General features: G+C 40.8%; 1 protein-coding gene across 23 annotated transcripts in view; it reads left to right on the top strand.

Annotated features, from left to right (window-relative positions):
* Window positions 1-26,030, top strand: part of MCTP2 (multiple C2 and transmembrane domain containing 2) — a 270,449-nt gene that overhangs the window by 41,421 nt on the left and 202,998 nt on the right. For 22 of the 23 annotated variants that reach the window (XR_011250196.1, XR_011250197.1, XR_011250198.1 and 19 more), the window contains one exon: window positions 24,395-24,926. Coding sequence is in view for 16 of the 23 variants with exons in the window: in XM_069558923.1 (XP_069415024.1) it covers window positions 24,462-24,926 (465 nt within the window). In the remaining 7 variants the exon portion in view is untranslated. Of the gene's footprint in view, window positions 1-7,372; window positions 7,527-7,975; window positions 8,092-24,394; window positions 24,927-26,030 lie in introns of all 23 variants that reach the window. The other variant, XM_069558922.1, reaches the window with a different exon arrangement.

Below are 26,030 nucleotides of genomic sequence, written 5' to 3'. Positions count from 1 at the left end.
TCTTAATACAGATTTGTCCCTATAACTTTCAGTGTCTTGGGTCAAATCTTTTTAGTGACTGCCTTCTAAAGACTTACTGAAAACTGTTGTCTCAGTATTAATTTTTGGTGTTTCTTACATAAGTACTCTGGTATAGATAAAGCAGCTTTTATAAGGATTGAATTTATCAGGCTCACATGATATGATTAGGCATTACTGTTTGTAATTTCCTAGCATTTTTGTGTGAGTTTTTCCTCTAAGCACATTTTTATATATAAAGTTCTGAAGAAAATCTTCTCACCTGAGTGTTTTTCAAAGAGCCCATTGTATTCCCCAGTTCACAGGCAGATTTTTATTATTCCAGGGACTTGAAGGCTCAGCTCCCAATATTCTGAAGAGTTATGTTATGTTATTCCTTGTCCTGGACCATTGTGTTTCAAGTCTGATACTTAGCAGGATTGTTTCAGAGTTTTAAATGGGAGGAGAGAATGTTCAAAACAAATGGTTGCAACAGAGAAAATAATTCAGTTTTAAAGTGTTTCACTCATCCACCCATCTTTCTTACAAATTTTATTCCAATTGCCAGCTTTCTTTTTAGGGCAGGATAAACCAAGGGAGACAGAGCGAAGTGGCAGAGTGGGCAGGGACTGTCCTGGTGGTTCCAGCTGGTGGGAGTGGCATGCCTGTTGGGGTCTGTGAACATATGTGTGACGTTTTTGATTGTCACAAAAGCAAGAGGACATTGCTGGCATTTGATGGTGAGGGCTGGCATTGATAACTGACATCCTCCAATCCATAGAGCAGTCCCATACAATGAATTGTCTTGCTCCAAATGCTAGGAATCCCCTCTTCCGTCCCTGTTAAACAATGCTGATCTGGATCAGCCTGGGTTTCAGTTTCCAGAACTGTGGACCTGAACTTGTTGCATTTTCCTCATCAACTTGGAGTGAAAATGCTTACTGTCTAATATCACTGGGGGCTTCTCAGGTGGCACAGTGGTAAAGGATCCACCTGTCAATACAGGAGACTCAAGAGATGCAGGTTCGATCTGTAGGTTGGGTAGATCCCCTGGAGGAGGAGGACGTGGAGGAGGAGTAAATGGCAGCTCACTCCAGTATTCTTGCCTGGGAAATTCCATGGACAGAGGAGCCTGATGGGTATAGTCCAGGGTGTCACAAAAGAGCTGGACACGACTGAGTGACTGAGTGCGCCCGCACACACATAAGATCACTGTGAGCATTGCTGATGATGTAAGTGAAGCGGTGAACACAGCACCGGATACATAGTAAAGTTAGCGGAGCGTGGCTGGCTGGAGTGGCTTTCCAGCCAGCTCAGGGTAGAGTCCAGGGACCTGCTCCTCTCGGAACTCATCTCCTGTGGTTCTCTCTCCTGCCTCTCCAGTCCCACACTGGACTCCTCGAGGTTTCTCCGTCTCCCTGAGAGAGCTGCCTGCCTCCGGACCTCCTGCACTTGTTCTTCTTCTGTGGGCAGGCTCCTTCTCTCCCTGTCTCCACTGGGCGCTGCTCCCCCACTTTCTTCCTTTCCTCCTCTGCCCACTTGATCGGAGGGAGGCTTTCCTGTTATGCAGAAATGGCAGCCTGGCTCGCAGCAGCCGCCTCTTCCCCTCAGCTCTTGTTCTTTCCCTTACCATCACTCAATATATTAAATATTTTTTGGCTTATTGTCATTCTTTTTCAAGTGGAACATATGTTTCATGAAAGCAAGGACTCTTTTTTCACTGATGAATCCCCAATGGCTGTAATATCCCCTAGTACATAGATGCCAATAAATGTTTATTGAATGAATGAATTATTAAAGATAGCAAAGAAAAGAAATTACAATTGGTTTGTATACATATGCTGTGCATAAGAGGGAGAGAGAGACTATGTGTGTGTAAAAAAGTTATACTTTCTAATAGTTTCTAATCCAGATGGTGGGATTAATCAATTATGGAAATCTCTCCATCTAAACAGTTTTGAGAAATAGTGTAAAAGGTAAGAGACGAGGTTGTCATAATCGGATTTCTCTCCTCTCTACTCACTCAACTCTGTGATTCTTCCTTCACTTTTAATTGAGGAAAGCATGATACTTTTATTTTTGATAAGAGACTGTTTTAAGGATATAATGATGTGATTATTCTTTGACTATGTGTTTTGAAATTGGTTACAGATCTCTAGAAGGTCATCAATATTATTACCCATAGCACCTTAGAATGATCTGAGTTTTCTTATCTGCTTGGAGGAGGTGTAATTGTTCTTTGACTGCTGCTGCTGCTGCTAAGTCGCTTCAGTCGTGTCCGACTCTGTGCGACCCCAGAGACAGCAGCCCACCAGGCTCCCCCGTCCCTGGGATTCTCCAGGCAAGAACACTGGAGTGGGTTGCCATTTCCTTCTCCAGTGCATGAAAGTGAAAAGTGAAAGTGAAGTCGCACAGTCGTGTCCGACTCTTAGCGACCCCATGGACCGCAGCCCATCAGGCTCCTCCGTCCATGGGATTCTCCAGGCAAGAGTACTGGAGTAGGGTGCCATTGCCTTCTCCGGTTCTTTGGCTAGACGATAGCTATTTACTGCTTATGTTTATATAAGCATAGACTTGGGAAATGCTTTTAAGGGTTGCGTTATTTAAAAAAACCCACTGGCTTGATGTTTTGGGACCCGGGGAATGATAAGCTGTGTGAGATGCCCATTTAAAAGAGAGTATTCATAAGTGAAATTTCCTTCTTGCAGTTGATTGGTCCAACTATTTCTCTGATAGGTGTTGTTTTGTATTCTGAAAAATTTGTGTGGATTTGGTGACTTATGAATAAGCACAGATTGTTAAACAGGCTGTGTTCCAAGCAAGAAATGATACAGGAAGATACGTATAAAGTTTCCTCAGTTTTAAATTATTGTGTCTGTAGGCTAACCTTTTGATCGTATTTTGTGTCCTAAAATAGCTTCTGCAATAGGCACTTTACCCAGGTGGGATGATATTTTTACTGGCAATTCAATCTCTCTCATACTGTCCCTCTGCCAGTGAAGTCCTGAATATACTTCAAGTATTCTGTTTCTACAGATAATTTCTAGACAAGGCAATCTTTACATGTAATAATGATGGACAGGACATTTGAGGTTTGGCAGTTGTTTTCAAATGTAGGTACTGGTTAAGACATCTGTGTGCATGGTTTAACATGGGACCATTAAGCTCAGCTGTGGGAAAACATGAATTGCATTCCTTTATACCTAGAGTGTGAGCTTCCCTGGTGGCTCAGAAGGCAAAAGAATACACCTGCGGTGTAGGAGACCAGGATTCGATCTGGGTCAAAAAGATCCTGTGAAGAAGGGAATGGCAACCCACTCCAGTATTCTTTCCTGGAGAATCCCATGGATAGAGGAGCCTGGTGGGCTACATTTCATACAGTCGTAAAGAGCCAGACACGGTTGAGTGACTAACACACGCATACCTAGTGTGTATTGTTAAGACTCAGGAATTTCCTTCAAAATCTGGGCATTTGAGTGAATGGCCCTGGTACTCTTTAATTGGACGGACTCAATTCTGACATCCCGTCTTTCTCATCCCCCTTATCAAGTCCTGTCAACTCAGCATCATTACTGTTTCTCAGTACCTGTCCTCCTTACTAAAAGAACAAGGAGACAGAAGAATCAGAGGACAGACCTAAACGACAGTCTAACAACTTCAACTAATTGGCATATATAGAACCCAGAAGTGCAGAACTGACTGTGGCTGGGCAATAAAGAATGCTTTCATTCCTCTTTCAATAAAGAGGATTTTCCTTCTCATTTAACCATTAGGAATCAAGATAGAACTCAATGATGTCAAGATGACTAGACAGTCCCCTTGCTTATAATTCTGTTTATTTGCTGGCTGGGCTGGGTCTTGCACATGGCCCAGGCTCTTCTCTTGTTGCAGAGTAGGCGGGCTCTCTCTAGCTGCCGCGTGCGGGCGTCTCACTGTGGAGGCTTCTCTTGTTGTGGAGCGTGGGCTCGAGGGCTCGAGGGCTTCAGTTGTTGAGGCACTGGAGTTCAGTGGTTGCAGCTCCCAGGCTCTAGAGTGTGGGCTCAGTAGTTGTGGAACATGGGCTTAGTTGCTCTGCAGCACGTGGGATCTTCCTGGATCGGGGATTAAACCCATGTCTCCTGCATTGGCAAGCAGATTCTTTACCACTGAGTCATCAGGGAATTCCCCCCTCCTTTTTTTTTTTTTTTTTTAAAGAAAGTAAGCTCTATACCTCTAGGAAAGGGACTTCCCTGGTGGTTCAGTGGTAAAGAACCCACCTGCCAAAGCAGGAGGCATGAGAGACATGAGTTTGATCACTGGGTCAGGAAGATCTCCTGGAAAAGGGCTTGGCAACCCACTCCAGTATTCTTGCCTGGAGCATCCCATGGACAGAGGAGCCTGGCAGGCTGCGGTCCATAGGGTCGCATAGAGTCAGATACGACTGAAGTGACTTTGCACACACGCATGCACCTCTAGGAAAACCTGTGTATCATAGAAGAACTCAAGATAGAAATTAAGAAGTATTTTGAATTAAATGGTAATGATTTTGGCATAATGATTTGACATAAGACTTGTGGGGTGCAGCTAGTCTGAAAATCAGTATCTAGTTTTCCATGTCAAGAATCTAAATGAAAAAAAGAAACTTAAACCCAGAGAGTACAGGAAGAAGGAAAAAGTAACATATGGAAGAGGAATCAGTAAATAAATCAACGAAAGTAATTTTAGAAATATTAAAAACTAATAAACCCCTTAAGACTGATCAAGAACATAAGAGATAAAGCATATTACCAATATACTATTCCATGTTGAATTGGAAACTCTGAGCAGTGAAGGAAGAAAAAATACTTATTTTAGAAAAGATGAATGCATAAATGAACTGTGGTATATCCACACTTTGGAATATTATTCAGCAACAAAAATAAAGGAGCTATTGAGCCACAAAAAGGCATGGAGGACATTTAAATGCATATTACCAAGTGAAAGCAGTCAGTCTGAGAAGGCTATGTAAAGTGTGTTTCCAACTGCATGACATTCTGGAGAAGGCAAAACTATGGACAGTGAAGAGATTAATGATTGCCGGGTTTGAGAAGGGAAGAGGAGGGAGGGATGAGTAGGTGATTTTTACAACATGGAGACGATTGTATATGAGGCTATGGTGGTAGACACATGACCTTATGCATCTGTCCAAGCTAATAGAACTATATAATACAGAAGTAAATACTAAGGTAAATTATAGACCTTAGTTAATAATAATATCAATAATAGTTTATCAATTGTAACCATATTAGTGTAAATCTTAATAACTGGGGATATTGTATATAGGGAGGAAGAGGAGATATGAGATTATACTTTTCAATTACTCTGTATACCTAAAATTGCTCTAAAAATTTAAATCTGTTACCAAAAATAAAGAGAGATATATAGAAAGTAACCATATTCATAGCTAGAAAGAGAACAATATGAAGCTGTTCTCAGATTAATTTGTAATACAATATGTACATACAATATGCAAAGAAAAATACTTATAAATTCAGCTTATTAAATTTTTTATACATGTCATTCTTGGTACCTTAATATAAATCTTTCTTTTTTTAAGGCTAGATACTGGGTGAAGAGATTTGCAACAAAAATACAAAGAAAGCATTATTATTAGATTTGTTTAAAGTACCATTTCAAATAACTGAGAAAGAAACTCTGAAGCTATCATGCTAAGAGAATAATGGATCATTTCCCTTTCACAATTTCAGGTAGGCACATGTTAGAAAAATCTTGCAAAGGTAGGTGCAGGCAAAGATGTTGCACAATAGGAAATTATTGGCTGATCTTAGATATATTAATTAATATATCTACTTTGAAGAACAATTTGGCAATACCTCGTGAGTCAAGTATAGGATCTACATAACCTACAAACCAATAACTCAACTCTGAGATATGGTGTTTCTCAATGGGACCTTGCTGGTAATTTGGGCAGGGCAAGCCTCTCTTCTGGGGTGTCATTCATATCTCTGAGTCACACCCACTGTGTGTGAGTTATGTCTCCTACTATGGTCATTCAAGCATCCAAACATTCTTCAAACATCTCTGATTACTTCTAATGGGGCTTCCCCGGTTCAGATGGTAAAGAATCTGCCTACAATGCAGGAGACCCAGGTTTGATTCCTGAGTTGAGATCCCCTGGAGAGGGAATGGCAACCCACTCCAGTATTCTAGCCTGGAGAATTGCATAGACAGAGGAGCCTGGCGGGCTGCAGTCCATGGGAGCATGAAGAGTCAGACGTGGCTGAGTGACTAACACTTTCACTTTCTAACAGAGGAGTCCATGGCTGATTGACAACCCTGAGAGAAACTGACTTATGCATCAGAAGATATGTCTAAGAATCTTCTTTAAAGCTTTGTGTAATTATTCAGTTGTAAAATATGGTAAGCATCTGAAGTACCCATCAGCAGGAAAATTAAATTGTGGAATCTTCTGAAAATGGAAATAGGATATGACTGTTAAAAAGCTCTCTAATAAAACTACGTTTATCATTGTGGTTAAAGTTCTTGAAAGAAATGTTGACTTAAAAGCATGGTTCAAGGATGTACCGTCTAAAATGAGGAGTATAGTCAATATTTTGCAATGTCTCTAAGTGGAAAGTAGCCTTTTAAATTTGTATAAAATATTTTAAAAATTGAAGAAAAGGATAGAGGAAGATTATTATTTCCCTCAGGTACCTCTGGATTGTTTGACATGATAAAATAAATATGCATTACCGTTAAAAATATAAAAGTTTGGGGTAATATACAGTTTATATAAAGCTTGCAATAGTTTCTAATTATGAAAAATAGTACTATGTTAGCATATCCCTGAATGACCTCTAACAAAATAACTGCATTATGATAAATATAATTTAGAATAGTGGTTCCTTCTGGCAGGGCATGAGGGGAAGGTCATCAGAAAGAACCACACAGGTAGTGTCGTTGCAGCTAAGTTTCTATTTCACCAGTACCTTGGTGTTATATAATTTTCTATACATATTCATAGGGCTAACTTTTTCTTTTTTAGAAAGTTACAAAAGAAAACAAAGTTTGAAACAAACAAACAAAAAACAGCAACAAGAGGGGGTGTAGGAATACATGACCAGGGCTGAGAATATCTGAGTGTTGCTACGAGGTCCAGAGATCTGAAAATGATTATGAACTGAGGTATGTATATAGACAGTGTCAGGGTGAAATCAACAAATCAATCAAAAAACATGACAATTAATAAAGGAAATTCTTTGCATCAAGGAAAATCAGGAAAGATTTAGAAGACCTTAGGGTAGGAGATATAATGTCAAAACCCACTTGTTGCTGCTGCTGCTGCTAAGTCACTTCAGTCGTGTCTGACTCTGTGTGATCCCATAAATCCCACCAGGCTCCCCGTCCCTGGGATTCTCCAGCCAAGAACACTGGAGTGGGTTGCCATTTCCTTCTCCAATGCATGAAAGTGAAGTTGCTCAGTCGTGTCCGACTCCTAGTGACCCCGTGGACTGCAGCGCACCAGCTCCTCCATCCATGGGATTTTCCAGGCAAGAGTACTGGAGTCGGGTGCCGTTGCCTTCTCTGATAGATGCACTATCGTGTGTGAAATAGATAGCTAGTGGGAACCTGCTGGGTAGCACAGGGAGCTCAGCGTGGTGCTCCGTGATGACTTAGAGGTGTGGGATGGTGGCCGGGATGGTGGCTGGGGGTGTGGCTCAGGAGGGAGGGGATGTATGTGTACACAGCCTGAAGAAGGTCACAGACAGAGGAGCCTGCAGTCCACAGGATCCGCTCAGAGCCGGACACCACTGAAATGACTTAACAGGCATGCACGCATAGCTGATTCACCTCATCCTACAGCAGAAACTAGCACGGTATTGTAACACAGCTACTCTCCAATTAAACAAATGAGAGATGGCCCGTCAGGAGGGACTGGTACTTGACATGGTGCTCAGCTCCTTCTTCTTAGTTTGTTCAATTGATTTCCTTTCTCTAGGTGCAGTTAAAGTGAAAACACAGAGTGCTGAAGAAATTTGCATTTGTGAAATCTGAGAGTCAGTGTTCATACTGACTGTAGAGCATTAGAAAGCTACCAGAAATGATGAGTGCCTGGTAATCACTGTTGCCTTCCCTCCCTTCTCTCTCCCATTTCTCATAGGATAAAGGGGAAATCCCCAAACTGCAGAATGTTCTTTAGTCCACCTATCCCTGCCAGACACTGATACTTGATAAAAGACAGATGGTAGAAACCCTTGGGTAGGGAAAAGGTCTGCATGGTCTCTATGTTACCTGATAACACTGAGACTTTCTTTTCAGGATGTCCAGCATCAGGCTGGCCCAGCTTTTACTGCCAAAGCACCACCTGCCCCCTCAAGTTGAGTTAGGCCTCCTTAGTGTTAGGTCTCTGGTTTCTCTTGAATGCTTCTGGACGGGCAGATGCTGCTCATAGTTCAGCCTGGCCCATAGAATGAAAGTGAAAAGTGAAAGTGTTAGTTGCTTCTGACTCTTTGAGCCTCCTTGGGCTGTAGCCCAGCAAGCTCCTCTGTCCATGGAAGTCTCCAGACAGGAATACTGGAGTGTGTTGCCATTTGCTTCTCCAGGAGATCTTCCAGACCCAGGGATTGAATCTGGGTCTCCTGCATTGACAGATGCATTCTTTACCTTTTTTACCCTCACCTATCTTCCCTGGTGAGGGAAGCCCATAGAATACCACTGATTTAATTGACCTTTTCTCATCTTCTCATCTTGTTTTCTTCCTACTCTCCCTGCAGACCCATCCATTTATTGTTTTTTAAGTTGAGCTGACTCTTTTTATGTTTATACTTTAAAAAATTTTAACTTTGAGATTTCATTTTTTCTTTCTTTTTGGTCTCTCTTTTTAAAGAAAAATCTGCTTTGTTTTCTTCCAGTTACTCTTGCTAAAAGTGAATCAGAATAATTTAGACGGTCTCTATTTCTTCCATATCTGTTCATTTTGACAACTTATGTTAAAGCATTGGCATTCTTAATAACATTTCTATGTCAGGGATTCCTAAGACCACCCCCAGGTCAGGTGGCTCTCTAGAAGGACTCAACATTTTGTCATAGCTATGATTTCCTAAGGGAAAGGATGCTCAGCAAAATCAATGAAGAGAAAAATGCATATGGATTCCCTGTAAAGAATCACTTAGGACAGGCTTGATTCCTCTAACAAGGAGATGTGATGGCACCTGCGAAATGTTGTCTGCCAGGGAAAGTCATTAGAGAACTATCTTTCTGGCTACCCAGAATTTAGAGGGTAGTACATGGATCTCTGGATGTAAGGGAGGGCTGAAGAAATAGACTAAGTGGACCAAAATTGGAGGCTATGTCACAGCCAACATTTTATCTTGCGAACAGGAGCATCTCTGGCTCTGCTGTCACTGGACTGGCCTCCAGGGTGTCAGTCTCTGTTGTCAAAAGCATCTTCATCCTTAGTCGCTCTGCTGGTGTTTAACTCTTCACTTCACGGCAGCTGCCATTGGAGAGATTTTTGAAGTAGATCTGTGTTGGGAACTGGTTACATAGGCACCCTCTGCCTAGCGTATATTACATGTCCAGACTTTTAGATGAGAAGCCGGTATTCAGTATAAGACAAATGGTTTGCATACATGGTTTAGGGACAGTGAGATACTCTAGTCACTTAGGATGTTGGGAAACCTTGGCGTCCAAGTTCCTAGATGCCACCCTAGGAATAACCGTGCACATAGGTCTTTTTAGCTCAGTTCAGTCGCTCGGTCGGGTCCGACTCTTTGTGACCCCGTGAACCACAGCACACCAGGCCTTCCTGTCCATCACCAACTCCCGGAGTTCACCCAAACCCATGTCCATTGAGTTGGTGATGCCATCCAGCCGTCTCATCCTCTGTCATCCCCTTCTCCTCCTGCCCTCAGTAGACCTTTTAAAAGATAGCAATCTCAGACCTGCTGCTTCTACTTTTCTGTGTGATTTATTTATTCTTTTGGAGTGGAGTGTTAGCCCAGGGCTCATTTAAAGATCATTTATACCTTTTGGTCTTCTGGTCATTACAGGGCAAGATAATAACTGTGGATATGCTGTCAGAGATGGAATTAAAGTGAAAATACAGGTATCTGATGCTTCAGATAATCTTGCCCCTCCCTCTCCTTTCCTCTAGTCTTCTCCAAGCACAGATTATGAATTAGGAGTGATCGGTAAAGAGGTAAGAAATTCTGAGATTTTTTCCTTTTCTTCTGTAGATGAGATTTTTAAGAGGACAGTAGTATTGGCAGGGCATGTCATTAACCAGAGGAGACAGAACCTACTTCTCTGTTTTTTCTTTTTTTCTTTTCAAGAACATATGTAGTGGGACTAAACATGCATCCAGTCCTTTCGGTTGATCTCAGTTATAGAGACATTTCTGTCTCCATGATACTGTCATTTTTGTTTAATTGCCAAGCTGGGTCTGACTTAGCATGGATTGTAGCTTCCAGGCTCCTCTGTCCATAGGATTTCTGAGGCAAGAATACTGGAGTGGGTTGCGATTTCCTTCTCCAGAGAATCTTCCTGACCCAGGAATTGAACTCACATCTCTTGCATCTCCTGCATTGGCAGGTGGATTCTTTACCACTGAGCCACCAGGGAATCCCGTCTCCATCATATATTTTTAAAAAATAGATGTCTGGTGTGTAGAATGATTTCCCTTCCCTCAACTGGCTTACAAATTTAGTCACAAGTTAGATGATAGATTGAGAAGATATATTTTAGAAGAAAAAAGCCAATTGACTGTAAAAGCAGATAAATCGTTTGTTCTTTTTATGAAACTGTTTTGGAGACCTTTCCATTACGGATAATATCTGTTAGATAAATGAGGTAGGGGTTATTTCTGCTACAGTTCGGTTCAGTTCAGTCGCTCAGTTGTGTCTGACTCTTTGCCATCCCATGGACTGCAGCATGCCAGGCCTCCTTGTCCATCGCCAACTCCTGGAGTTTACTCAAACTCATGTCCATTGAGTCGGTGATGCCATCCAACCAACTCATCCTCTGTCATCCCCTTCTCCTCCTGCCTTCAGTCTTTCCCAGCATCAAGGTCTTTTCAAATGAGTTGGCTTTTCCCATCAGGTGGCCAAAGTATTGGAGTTTCAGCTTGAGCATCAGTCCTTCCAATGAATATTCAGGACTGATTTCCTTTAGGATAGACTGGTTGGATCTCCTTGCAGTCCAAGGGACTCTCAAGAGTCTTCTCCAACACCACAGTTCAAAAGCATCAATTCTTCTGTGCTCAGCTTTCGTTATAGTCCAACTCTCACATCCATACATGACCACTGGAAAAACCATAGCCTTGACTAGACAGACCTTTGTTGGCAAAGTAATGTTTCTGCTTTTGAATATGCTGTCTAGGTTGGTCCTAACTTTTCTTTCAAGGAGCAAGCATCTTTTAGTTTCATGGCTGCAGTCACCATCTGCAGTGATTTGTTTCTGTTTCAAGTATAATTAAATATACCCAGGGGTACAAACTCTTACCCTGTTCTATCAGAATGCTGAATAATCCTTCTTTAGAATTTCATTTGCCTTTATCTTTCACCATTAGATAAGCATATACATCATCAGATTTTCACTTTTATTGAATTTAGTTTCGATTTCTCCCCCTTTATTAAGAGAATGTATTGGGTTGCCCAAAAAGTTTGTTCGGGTTTCTCCATAACATCTTATGGAACAAACTTTCTGGCCAACCTATAAATAGAAAATTTTCTTTCTGCTGGTAAGAAAAAAGATACTGTGGTTAAGTAAAAAGATACCTCAGTAATATTGGTAACACATTCTGACTTGTAATAACTGCTTCCTGCTCTGTCATTGGAGTTGATACTTATATTGTGAAAGGAAACCCTTTTCATCACATTTACACTAAAGGAGAGCTTTGAGAATCAGTTTGAGTCAGTGTTACTGAATAACTCTAATGCACATAATGGTAACGTAAGGTGTTGCCATTCTCAGAATGTCTTTCCTTGCTTGTGTTTCTCATTCAGTGAGTGGTTGTGGTCCAGGTTCAATCAGAAACTTCTGAGCTGACATTTAGAAGGTTAGCTCTTTTTCCATTTGGCCAATTGCTAGCAGCCAGCTCGGGAGGATGTCTGGGTTAAAACCATGATAAATGGAACTTCCATTAGGCTCCTTGGCTTGGGGCTTGTTTCCTGTAAAAACTTTGTCCTGACTTTAGTGGTTTGATGAAGCAGAATACTTATTTTCTTTCAGTAAATGAAAACTGAAGTTTAGCAGGTCAGGTAACCTAGGTATCTTGTTTTGCGAAGAGATTCTGCTTCTAGTGCTGATGGTTTGCAAAGCCTGGGTATGTTTCAGCTTGTGGCCCATTGGGTGTTTGTGAAAATAGCCTATGAACTTTTTTCACTGTAGAAAATGGAACAGATGTTTGTTTTAAAATATCCTTTGAGATGAAGAAAACTCAGTATATTTTATATACTATATCTATTTTGTGCATATATTTTATATCTAATATATATATATTTATACCTGATACTATTTTTATATCTAATATATATTAGATATATTTTAAATATATATTTTAGATATTTATATCTGATATATATGTTTTATATCTAATACTCAGTTGGATTTACCTCACCACCATTTTCTTCAAACATTAGATTTACTCTAGTAAGTTTCCTTTATTCTGAACAATACATTATGACTTGGTGGGATGACATTTTTAGGCATCAAAGAGACCACAGGCCAACGTGTATTATAAGCGTTATATACACTTTTAAGATTTTCTTTTTTTCCTGGGCACATACCTTTTGTGTTTATATGTTTGCGGTTCTGCACACCAGGCATTGAACATTTGGGGAAATTGGTAAAAATGCTTTTGCGAAACGTATTAAAATAATTCTGGTTCCAGGTGAAATTGAATAAAGCCACTCCAACCTTTTTTCCCCAATGAATACAGACATGAATCTGGATGAAGTGCCAGGTGAAGCTGGTTGAGGTCTCTGAAAAGTAAATATTAGCATGTTGACTAGGGAAGAATTGTTGCTGTTTAGTCTCTAAGTTGTGTCTGGCTCTTTGGCAACCCTATGGACTGTAGCCTACAGGCTCCGTCTGTCTATGATATTTCTCTGGCAAGAAGACTGGAGTGGGTTACCATTTCCTTCTCCAAGGGATCTTCCTGACCCAGGGATTGAACCTGCATCTCCAACATTGACAGGCGGATTCTTTACTACTGAGCCACCAGGGAAGCGCAGGGAAGAATATTAGTATGAAACATCACTAAGCTAGAGGTGGGCTCACAATTTTTCTCTCTGCTTATCCCCCCAGGTTGAAATCAGTGCAGTCCAAAATCTAGAAGTCAGTGTTGGAACAGAAGTCCAGGAGACCCTTCTAGTTCTGACTCAAGGAGTAGGAAAGAGAAGCCTTAAAAAGCTTGGAGAAAAGAGAGAAATCTCTGATCTTTTTTGGTCTCCTTTTCCTCAGTCGTGTTGTGCCCCAGCTCCCTGACAATCTTGTGGCAGAGGCAGCAGCAGCAAGAACAGCTGGCAGTGGGAAATTGCAAGAGCCAGGGCAATAAGTTAAGGGACCACCCTGTCAGTAAAGCCGTAGTTACGAAAGGCAGAGCTGAAGCATGGCTTGCTTCTCCTACCCCCAGTCCTCCCAGTGCTCTGGTGCAGTCATAGAAGCAGGTTGCTGCTGACTGGAGAGGTGACAGGAGGAGTTCCAGGGTACTAGAAGGTTTCAGAGGAGGCAAGTGAGAAGGAGCTTGGGAATTGAGCCCATAAATCTATCTGTGAACTCCCAGACCTGCTGCAGTCTTCAAATGAATAGATCTGATCCTTCTTACTCAAATACCAAGGGCTTTGAGGGTGGAATTAACAAATAGAAGTTCACTCAAGTCCAAGACTTATCTCTACATGGGGCACACCCAGTGCAAATCCGAAAGGCTTTGCATAGCTTTTGAAAATGGAACTGACATGGGAACTAGAGCCCATAGAAGGTGGGTTGGAATTAATGGCCAGAAGCTAACCAAATCAGGTGCTTGATGATAAAATAATATCAACATTCGCCATATATTTAAATATGGCACAGGAATTTGTAAGAACATGCAAGATGTTCAGGATATAATTCATATTGGCATATGAAGTAGTACAGAAATCTTAAGTTACATGGGAGCAGACAGCAGAAGACAATGAAATGATGACTTTATGGAAACTATTATAAAAGTGCTCAAATAAATAATCTTCAGTCTTGAAATAAAAGTTAGAATAGGAAGCATTGGTAAAGAAATAGGAACTATAAAGTAAAAGCAAGTGGGAAATTTATAATTAAAAAAATAGCCTCTCTACCTTGTACCCTCCCCCCACCAAAAACAAAACAACAACTTCACTGTATGGATTCAGTAACAAAATGGAAACAACAGAAGAAAGAATTGGGAAACTTGAAAATAAATCAGTAGAAATTATCTACTGTGAATATGGGAGAGGCAAAATATTGTAGAGACCCTAGAACTGTTGAAGGATAGCAAACATGCATAATGTTTGTATGATCAGAGGCTCAGAATGAAAGAGTGTGTGGCTAAAAAAATATTCCAGGAAATAATGGCTGAAAACTTTCCAAGTTTTGGGAAAGAAATAAATTTATAAGTGCCAGAAGCTAAGCTAATCCCAAAGAAGATAAATCCCAAAAAATATACACCGAATTACATCATAACTGCTGCAAACTTAATGACAAAGACAGAATCTTGAAAGCAGTCAGAGAAAAGTGACCTTACCTATAGGAAAACAGTGATTGAAATGACTGAATTTCTCATCAGAAATCACAGAGGGCAGAAAAAAACATCACATCATGTTTAAAGTGCTGAAATAAAAATGTGGAATCCTGTATCCAGTGAAAATATCCTTAAAAGTGAAATGAAGACATTCTCAGATGAAGGAAAACCAAGAGAACAGACCTTCTAAGAAATAGCTAGTTAAGGAAGTTCCTTGGGAAAATGGCAAATAATACAAGAAGGAAATTTAGAATATCAGGAATGGAGGAGGTGGTAAATATAACAGAATTTTTTTCTTGAATTATGAAACAATGATTCACCATTGAAATCCCAAGTGAAACATTGTCTGATGGGAATTTTCAGTGTATTTAGATGTATATATAACAGAGTCTATAAAAAGGAGATGATGAGGAAACCTATATGGTGGTACGGAAGGCAGAATAATCTGCCGGGGTCCAGCCCCGGTGGATCCAGGGTGATTCGAAGGAAAGACAGATAGGCGAGGGAAAAACTTATTTATTTACAGATATAAGATTAGATTAGGAAAAAATAGTATAGTAGGAAATTTAGGTGGAGAAAAAGAGGCTGAGTAACTTGGTTTACGGGGAAAACCAATAAAACCTTGAGACAAGAGGTTTGTACCATCTACGTTAGGCCACCGGTGCCCACTTGAATATCGGGGAGTGCCCCGCCTTGGGCTCCCCCTCGCATGGATTTTAAAAGCCGGGACAAGTAAGTAGACATGGTGAGCCTCCCCGCTCCAGATGGGAATTCAGCCGAAAAAGAGGAGAAAAGAACGACATGGGGAAGCCCAGCATCGGTGCAAGACTCCAAAAACTTTATTTTTCAAAATCGGCTTATATACCCCAAGTTGTACATAAAGAAACAGTGGAATATGCAGAGTTATGCAGGGGCAGCAGCCCTGACCCTCACTGAGACAAACAGGGCTTTCTTTTTGCATACCCTCCCGTATACACAAGGTCTCAGGTGGTTTACATTATCTTCTGGCCAAGAGGCGTGTTAACATTTTTATGGCTCTCTTCCTGGATAATTGTCTATCAACCAGAAAACTCCTTTTCCCTAGAAGTGTTTTTTCTTTACTCTGCATCACCCTCAAAGTACTAAATAAAGTTACATTCCTGTAGAACAAAGGTGCAGTGGGTTATAACAAAGAAAGTACTTAACTCAAAGATCTAATGTTGCTAATACCAGGTCTACTACCTGTTTTTCTATATACCAACTATATCTAAAAATAAAAGATATGAAAATTTGGCAGCCAATTATTGGCTCAACAAATGAAACCTTTAATCAGTCCTATTCTAATGATTTTGACTTCTCGGAAACCCCTACATTCCTAGGATGTTTTAAGCTTCCTGTGCCTCCTGCGGTCAGGAGGCCTCAAACAATCACATGCGCAGCTGTACGAGTCCTGCAGGCAGGCTAGAAAGCCATCAGAGGGGTTTTTGGATTGAAACAGTCGTATTATGCCCAGGAGATTTATTATCTAAAAGCTCTAATTTTTTCCAGAAAAAGGTGGTAGGGGGACAGCCCCCTGTTAATGACAGAAGAGTAGGTGGAAAGCATAACACAGTAAAGCAGGCAGACTCTGGTCTTGGGGGCTGGATGCTCAGGAAATTCCAGGGGGAACGCCTGAAGCCTGATCACGTCCTTGCATTTTGTCAGGCTTCCTTCCACATGACCTTGTCACGAGCGGGATTCCTCACGCTGACCCCCCGCAATAATCTACTTCCTGCCCCCCACAAATGTCCACATTCTGTTACCCAAATTCTGTGAATATGGTACAATAAATGGCAAAAAGAACTCTGTAGATGCGATTATGGCTGTAAATCTTGAGACGTGCTGTCCTTATGGAGGCAGTTATATCACGAGTTCTTAAGAACGGAAGAGGAAGGCAGAAGAGAGGATCGGAGAGATGTAGTATTGAGGATGATTTTCCTTGCTGTTGGTGGCGTTAAAGGTGGAGAAGAGGGCCCAGGCACGTGGGCAGCCTCCACAGCTGCAAAAGGCCCTCCACGGTCAGCCAGCAAGAGAATGAGAACTTTTTGGTCTGGAATGACTGAGAAACAGATTTATCTCTGGAGCTTTCAAGAAATTATGCAGTCTTGTCAACACCTTGGTTTAATTTGATGAAATATATATTAGACCTCTGGCCTCCAGAATTGAAGAATAATGAATTTATCTTAATAAGCCACTAAGATTGTAGTTTTTTATAGCAGCCGTAGGAAACAAACGCATGTGGTTTGGTTTTTCTATTCTGGTTGGAGTGCTGAACTATTGATTCCAAGTAAAGGGTAAAAGGTTAACTCTGCATGTTGTAATCCCTAGATCAACCACTAAAAATTTAAACAAAAATATAGTAAAAAAGAATGATAATTGGAGTTAAAATGGAACGCTAAATTAACCTAACCAATGCAGGTAAGGGGAACTAGAACAAGCCGTAGAGGAAACACACAGGAAACAAAATGCTCAACCTAAGTACAAACATATCATCACATTAGATATTAATGGTCTACAAAGTGAAAGTCGCTCAGTCGTGTCCGACTCTTTGCGACCCCATGGACTATACAGTCCATGGAATTATCCAGGCCAGAATACTGGAGTAGGTAGCCGTTCCCTTCTCCAGGGGATCTTCCCAATGCAGGGACTGAACCCTTACTAGCTGAGCGACCAGGGAAGCCCTTAATGGTCTGAACCAACTAAAGGATAGAGATCTTCAGATTGTATTTAAATAGCAAGAAGACAGCTGTGTTAGTTGTAACATGTTCGCGGATAACAACAGGCCTTCAACATACAGAGGCAAAAAATGATATAACTGATAGGAGAAGTAGACAAATTCACAATTATAGTTGAAAAGCAAACACCCCTCTTTAAGTAGCATAAGGAGTTGAGGATAACAAGAACTAAACCATCAACCAACTAGACTAACACACACCTGTATAACACTCCGGGCTTCCCTGGGGGCTCAGTGATAGGGAGTTCACCTGCCAGTGCAGGAGACGTGGGTTCGATCCTGGGTCGGGAAGATCCTCTTGAGAAGGATGCAGCACCCCACTCCAGTATTCTTGCCTGGGAAATTCCATGGACAGAGGAGCCTGGTGGGCTACAGTCAATGGGGTCACAAAAGAGTCAAACACAACTTAGCAACTAAACAACAGCAACAATATAACACTCCACCAAAGGCAAATTGACTAAAATATTTTCAGATGAATGTGGAAACAAGCATTTTGAACCTATGTGCAAGTTTAACTGTAAGATGTGAATTAAATAATGTATTTGTGTCCTGCTAATGTGAGGTATGTTTATGTTTACAGTAGCATTTTTAAAAGCAGCAAAGAATTGTAAAATATTTTTAAAATTTAAAGCTGAATGACCCAATATTATATAATTGAAATAATGATAATTTTAAAGCTGGATAATATTGTATTAAAAATTTACTCTTTGTGAAGCAGTTTTTAAATTGTTTTATATGGACAAATTCATTCAGTTCTCACAAGAGCCCTGTGAGGTAGTTATGGTTAAATTTATGTATAAAATGGAAATAAAACCAGTACAATATTTTAAAGCAATTATCTCCAAATTAAAAATAAATTTTAAAAAAAACTAAAAAAAAGGAAACTGTAATGAGACACAGAACTCTAAAGTGACTTAAGATATCAAAATATGACATTATGATGGTGTTATCAGTAGGAATGAAAACAAACATAGCTTTTCCTGACTGCCCTTTCTCTGCATCAGATACTCAGACACTGGGGCTTTATCTTATTTTGTTTTTAAGCTGGGTGATATATTCCCTAATGAATAGGTGAGAAATTGAGATTTAGTGTGATAGTATACCTGAGAAGAACATAAAAAATTAAAATTGCAGCTTGTGGCGTCTGTCTCTAGGATCCAAGGTCTTCATCTCTGCATTGCCTGTTGAAGATACCAAGTTCATCCTTCGAGCTGATGGCCATCAGTCCAGAGCTGGGGGGCTGTCACCTAGTCCTGATCTTCAGCAGGGACCTCCCAATGACTCTATATCCTGGGCTGGGTATAAACGCATGGAGTCCTTGATTTTGGAAAATGCTTTTTATCATAGCTCTTAGCCTTTTTTGTCATTAGACAAATGTGACACTTGAGTATAGGCCAGCTTAGACTGACTTGACCACATTGTACTCTTTCATATTGAAAAGATTTATTATGAGGCACTTGATACGTCGGATGAGGGTTATGGCACCAAATTTGATTTTAATCTGATTTCCTAATGAGTCCAACCTATTATGTCTTAAATTACTCCCTTTCCTGCATAGCATTCAGCAGACTGTATTATATTTGTTGGTGAAGCATTCCTGTCACTCACACCTGTTTGTGGGAAACATTTTCTCTCTTTCATTCTCCAACTGAAGCTCTGAGGGTTGCTTTTCTTACGATTTCCATTGTAGAAGCTTTCATAGTTCTTCTGGTCTGGTACATTGGACTAAGGGCAGACCTCTCACTTTTATAAATGTTTTTCTCTCTAGTTACTCTTATTTTAATATAAAAGTTGAAGATACTAGATGGAATCCTAGTTGATATGAGTGTGTATTTGTCCTTCAAAATGCACACTTAACTCTAGAAAGGAAGATGATAAAATTACAGCAGGATTGGCATAGTCTGTTGCCTGTTTTTATAAATAAACTTTTACTGGGACCGCAGGTACGCTTTCATTTCGGTATCATGCATGTCTCCTCTGGTGTCACAACAATAGGATTAAGTAGTTTGAACTGTCTCACTCCAAGTCTATAATGTTTACTAACTGGCCTTGTTCAGAAATTGTTTGCTGACTCTGGGTTTAGAAACAGAAAGGCATTCCCTTGAACATAATGGTTAAAAGATGCTATTATTTTTCTAGTAAATGTCTTTTGCTCTGCTTTCTTTTGAGAGGAAATAAGAAAGAAGCCTTTTGTAATTATTTATTTTTATTCTTTTTTTCCAAGATTTATGAAGGTATAATTGACAAGTAAAAATTGCATATATTTAAGATATATGGTGGTCAATTTAATTCACATATATATTACAAAATGATTACCACAATCAAGTTAATATCTCCCATCGCTTCTTGTATTTACCATTTTTATGTGTGTGTTTGTGTAGGGGGATAGAAACCTAAAGATCTATACCCTTAGCAAATTTTAAGGGTACATAGTGTTTATAAAAATAAAAAAGACAAAGGGATGAGTGTTGTTGAGGGTGTGGAAAATTGGGAACTCTTACATACTGCTGATGGAGATATACATTGTTATGTGTGCTAAGTCGCTTCAGTTGTGTCCGACTCTTTGTGTTCCTATGGGCTGTAACAGGCTCCTCTGTCCATGGGATTCTGCAGGCAAGAATACTGGAGTGGGTTGCCATGCCTTCCTCCAGGGATCTTCCCCACTCAAGAATCGAACTCCCGTCTCCTGCATTGACAGGCAGGTTCTTTAATACTAGTGCCACCTGGGAGGCCCACTCTGTACCTTTAAAGACCCACAGTTTAAACCTAAATACATACATATAATCTCTAAAAAATATTAACTATGTTGAACCTGTGAAACTGAAAAGGAGTCTCCTTAAAACCAGGATCCCCTATTGAATTTATGATTAATCTCTCTATTCCACACTTGATTCATTTCTTTCTCCCATTTAACTTCAGTCCTATGCTAACAGAACACCAATGAGCCAGCACTCAGATGACTAAAATGACTGCTATTGATAACATCTTTGTGAGTGTGCTAAGTCTCCTCAGTTGTGTCTGACTCTCTGCGACCCTACGAACCATAACCTGCCAGGCTTGTCCATCCATGGGATTCTCCAGGCAAGAATATTGGAGTGAATTCCCACTTCCTCCTCCAGGGGATCTTCCTGACCCAGAGATAGAACCTGCATCTCATTAACTGTACATCGGTATAGTTATGGAAATCGGTATGGAGGTTCCTTATAAAAAGTGAAAACTACAATTAAACCAGCTATCCCAAGATTTGTATGGAAATACAAAAAACCTCGAATAGCCAAAGCAATCTTGAGAAAGAAGAATGGAACTGGAGGAATCAACTTGCCTGACTTCAGGCTCTACTACAAAGCCACAGTCATCAAGACAGTATGGTACTGGCACAAAGACAGACATATAGATCAATGGAACAAAATAGAAAGCCCAGAGATAAATCCACACACATATGGACACCTTATCTTTGACAAAGGAGGCAAGAATATACAATGGAGTAAAGACAATCTCTTTAACAAGTGGTGCTGGGAAAACTGGTCAACCACTTGTAAAAGAATGAAACTAGATCACTTTCTAACACCGCACACAAAAATAAACTCAAAATGGATTAAAGATCTAAATGTAAGATCAGAAACTATAAAACTCCTAGAGGAGAACATAGGCAAAACACTCTCAGACATAAATCACAGCAGGATCCTCTATGATCCACCTCCCAGAATTCTGGAAATAAAAGCAAAAATAAACAAATGGGATCTAATTAAAATTAAAAGCTTCTGCACAACAAAGGAAACTATAAGCAAGGTGAAAAGACAGCCTTCTGAATGGGAGAAAATAATAGCAAATGAAGCAACTGACAAACAACTAATCTCAAAAATATACAAGCAACTTATGCAGCTCAATTCCAGAAAAATAAACGACCCAATCAAAAAATGGGCCAAAGAACTAAATAGACATTTCTCCAAAGAAGACATACGGATGGCTAACAAACACATGAAAAGATGCTCAACATCACTCATTATTAGAGAAATGCAAATCAAAACCACAATGAGGTACCACTTCACACCAGTCAGAATGGCTGCGATCCAAAAATCTGCAAGCAATAAATGCTGGAGAGGGTGTGGAGAAAAGGGAACCCTCCTACACTGTTGGTGGGAATGCAAACTAGTACAGCCACTATGGAGAACGGTGTGGAGATTCCTTAAAAAATTGCAAATAGAACTACCTTATGACCCAGCAATCCCACTGCTGGGCATACACACCGAGGAAACCAGAATTGAAAGAGACACATGTACCCCAGTGTTCATTGCAGCACTGTTTATAATAGCCAGGACATGGAAACAACCTAGATGTCCATCAGCAGATGAATGGATAAGAAAGCTGTGGTACATATACACAATGGAGTATTACTCAGCTGTTAAAAATAATTCATTTGAATCAGTTCTGATGAGATGGATGAAACTGGAGCCGATTATACAGAGTGAAGTAAGCCAGAAAGAAAAACACCAATATAGTATACTAACACATATATATGGAATTTAGGAAGATGGCAATGACGACCCTGTATACAAGACAGGGAAAGAGACACAGATGTGTATAACGGACTTTTGGACTCAGAGGGAGAGGGAGAGGGTGGGATGATTTGGGAGAATGACATTCTAACATGTATACTATCATGTGAATTGAATCGCCAGTCTATGTCTGACGCAGGATGCAGCATGCTTGGGGCTGGTGCATGGGGATGACCCAGAAAGTTGTTATGGGGAGGGAGGTGGGAGGGGGGTTCATGTTTGGGAATGCATGTAAGAATTAAAGATTTTAAAATTTAAAAAATAAAAAACTAAAATTAAAAAAACAAAAACAAAAAAAACAAAAAAAAAACAAAAAAAACAAAAACAAAAACAAAAAAAAACAAAGAAAATGAAATCAATGTCTCCAAGGGAACTCTGCATCCCTTTTTCTCTGCAACATTATTCACAGCAGCCAGGATATGAGAAAAAAGTAGCCATTGAAGGATGAATGGTAAGAAAACGTGGTACACATGCACATCAGTCCAGTTCAGTCCAGCCGCTCAGCCGTGCCCGACTCTGTGCGACCCCGTGAATCGCAGCACACCAGGCCTCCCTGTCCATCACCAACTCCCGGAGTTCACTCAGACTCATGTCCATCGAGTCGGTGATGCCATCCAGCCATCTCATCCTCTGTCGTCCCCTTCTCCTCCTGCCCCCAATCCCTCCCAGCATCAGGGTCTTTTCCAATGAGTCAACTCTTCGCATGAGGTGGCCAAAGGACTGTAGCTTCAGCTTTAGCATTGTTCCCTCCAAAGAAATCCCAGGGCTGATCTCCTTCAGAGTGGACTGGTTGGATCTCCTTGCAGTCCAAGGGACTCTCAAGAGTCTTCGCCAACACCACAGTTCAAAAGTATCGATTCTTTGGCGCTCAGCCTTCTTCACAGTCCAACTCTCACATCCATACATGATGACCATTGGAAAAGCCATAGCCTTGACTAGACGGACCTTTGTTGACAAAGTAATGTCTCTGCTTTTGAATATGCTATCTAGGTTGGTCATCACTTTTCTTCCAAGGAGTAAGCATCTTTTACTTTGTCACCATCTGCAGTGATTTTGGAGCCCAGAAAAATAAAGTCTGACACTGTTTCCACTGGGAAACCCTCATCTATTTCTCATGAAGTGATGGGACCAGATGCCATTATCTTCGTTTTCTGAATGTTGAGCTTTAAGCCAACTTTTTCACTCTCCTCTTTCACTTTCATCAAGAGGCTTTTTAGTTCTTCTTCACTTTCTGCCATAAGGGTGGTGTCATCTGCATGTCTGAGGTTATTGATATTTCTCCTGGCAATCTTGATTCCAGCTTGTGCTTCTTCCAGCCCAGCGTTTCTCATGATGTACTCTGCATAGAAGTTAAATAAGCAGGGTGACAATATACAGCCTTGACTCCTTTTCGTATTGGAACCAGTCTATTGTTCCATGTCCAGTTCTAACTGTTGCTTCCTGACCTGCATATAGGTTTCTCAAGAGGCAGTTCAGGTCATCTGGTATTCCCATCTCTTCCAGAATTGTCCACATTGTATTGTGATCCACACAGTCAAAGGCTTTGGCACAGTGAATAAAGCAGAAACAGATGTTTTTCTATGATCCAGCGGATGTTGGCAATTTGATCTCTGGTTCCTCTGCCTTTTCTAAAACCAGCTTGAACATCTGGAAGTTCACAGTTCACGTATTGCTGAAGCCTGACTTGGAGAATTTTGAGCATTACTTTACTAGCGTGTGAGATGAGTGCAATTGTGCACTCCTTTTCTCCTTTGCTTTTCAATGGGATAGTTATTGAGTCCTAGAAAGAAGGAAATTCTGCCATTTGCAGCAATGAGTAAATTAATCTGGAGTGAAATAAGCCAGACTCAGAAAGCAGTCCTTTTATGAAAACATTTTTTATGTCAGTCTCATAGGTTTATTTATTTATTGCTTTAACTTTTCTGTTAGCTACTCCGATTAAAGAGATCGCTAAGATTCAGTTCTTTAAGTGTTTTTCCTTATACTTGTGAAGTGAAGTGAAGTTGCTCAGTTGCATCTGACTCTTTGCAACCCTGTGGACTGTAGTCCACCAGGCTTCTCCGTCCATGGGATTCTCCAGAAAAGAGTACTGGAGTGGGTGGCCATTCCCTCCTCCAGGGGATCTTCCAGACCCAGGGACTGAACCCGAGTCTCCCACATTGCAGGCAGATGCTTTGTCCTCTGACCCACCAGGATAGATATTCCTAATTATTTTTTTGTAGATGTTACCGATTAAAAGTTTTGGTCTTGATCACTTAGTGGGAAGGGTAAGATTCTTTGAGTCACATTTCCCCCTTTGATGTGCTCTGACAGCGCAGAGAAGCTTCATATCCTTTCTCCGTGTCTTCTGTTTCCTAGGAGTCACTGAAGTGTCCCGCAGAGACGCATTCTTCCTCAGAGGGACTGCCTGAGTCTTCATGCAGCCATGGACCCGGATAAACCATCTGTCTGGGGCTCATTAAAGCAGCGGACCAGGCCTTTGTTGATCAACCTGAGCAAGAGGAAGCTGAAGAAGACCTCGAGCAAAACGCTGGAATTACGGGCCCAGCATCACCTGGACCGCCGCCTGAGCCTGTCTGTCCCGGACCTCCTGGAGGCTGAGGCCCTGGCCTCCGAGGGGCGGCCTTACTGCGGCCCCCAGTCATCCTACACCTCGGTGCCCAGCAGCCTGTCGACGGCTGGCATCGTTCCCAAGAGCAGCAGTAGCTCTTTGAAACAGTCTGAAGAAGAACTGGATTGGAGTCAGGAAGAAGTGGGCCCCTTCCACATGGAAACAGACTCTGAGGAGACCTTCACGTCTCCTGCTGAGGACAGGAGGGCTTCCAGCAACGGCACCTTGGGTCTGCTCCAGAAAACGCCCTCTGCAGAGGATGCCTCTGAAGGGCCAGAGGTGAGGCCTGGCCTGGGCTCTTTCCTGTTTTTCTATTTTTCTTCTTTCTAAGTGCATTCAGTGCCCTTGGAAATTTTGGTTGGGATTTATTTTTGTGGTTAGTTTGGACAGAGAGGATGTCATTTATAACCATTTATATGAAGGTAATATTGATTGTACCCAGTGTTCCCCTTCGTTTGGGGGTTGACCTCTGTGTATCTTAAAAGTATTACAAATGACCTTCCTAGAACACTTTAAGGCATTAAAAGCCCCGTTGGATGTGTTTTCATTTTTCCATCTCCTGGCAAAGAAATCAAGAGCATAACTTTCCCTTTAACTTTTTGCTGAAATGTGTGTCTGATTCTGTCTCTCTGTCTCCTCCATTGCCCGGTCCTACCCACAGACAAAAGTGCACATTCACATTCCTGAAAAATGTAGGGATATATGTATCTCCTTTTGACTGCCAGATAATTAGGCTCTGTGCTCCCAGTTCCGGGGCCTGGGTTCGATCCTTTGTCAGGGAACTAGATCCCACATGCTGCAACTTAGAGTTTGCGTGGTGCAGTTAGAAGATCCTGCATGGTGCAGCTAAGACCAGCGAACTCAAATGAAGGAATGAATACCAAATATCTTAAAAAAAGCCAAACACTGAAGGAAACAAATTCTTATCCTTTCAGAAATTTTTATAAAGCCTTAGTATTTCTTTATGATAACATAAGCAAATATAATTGTGGGACAAATACTACATTTCTAGGATGAATTTAATTTAAATGTAGTTATGAGGTTACCAAGCTATGATTTGGATCATCAATTTGATCAGTTATTTTTTAATATATCTCCCATTAATGGCACATGAAATAGGTTTTTCAGTGTTCAGGTAATGGCTTAATTTTTCTATATTTGAGATTAGTATTCTAATTGTGTAGAAAACCGGTTATTCAACTAGGATTTTTGATTTTATTTTTAGAACCAAAGCCTATTAATTATGCCATTTGTTCATATGTCATTGGAGGATGGGATTGTGGATATTTGAAGGCCTTATTTTTGGGGAAGCATTACCAGTTAGGATACTATTAACCATTCAATGACACCTATTTGTTTCATTACCATTAACATTTATGAAGT

This window comes from Ovis canadensis, chromosome 18 (assembly GCF_042477335.2).
Source record: "Ovis canadensis isolate MfBH-ARS-UI-01 breed Bighorn chromosome 18, ARS-UI_OviCan_v2, whole genome shotgun sequence".
NCBI classification, from domain to species: Eukaryota; Metazoa; Chordata; class Mammalia; order Artiodactyla; family Bovidae; genus Ovis; species Ovis canadensis.
Note: the sequence above shows the minus strand (reverse complement) of the source record. Positions and strands in the feature narration are given on the sequence as shown.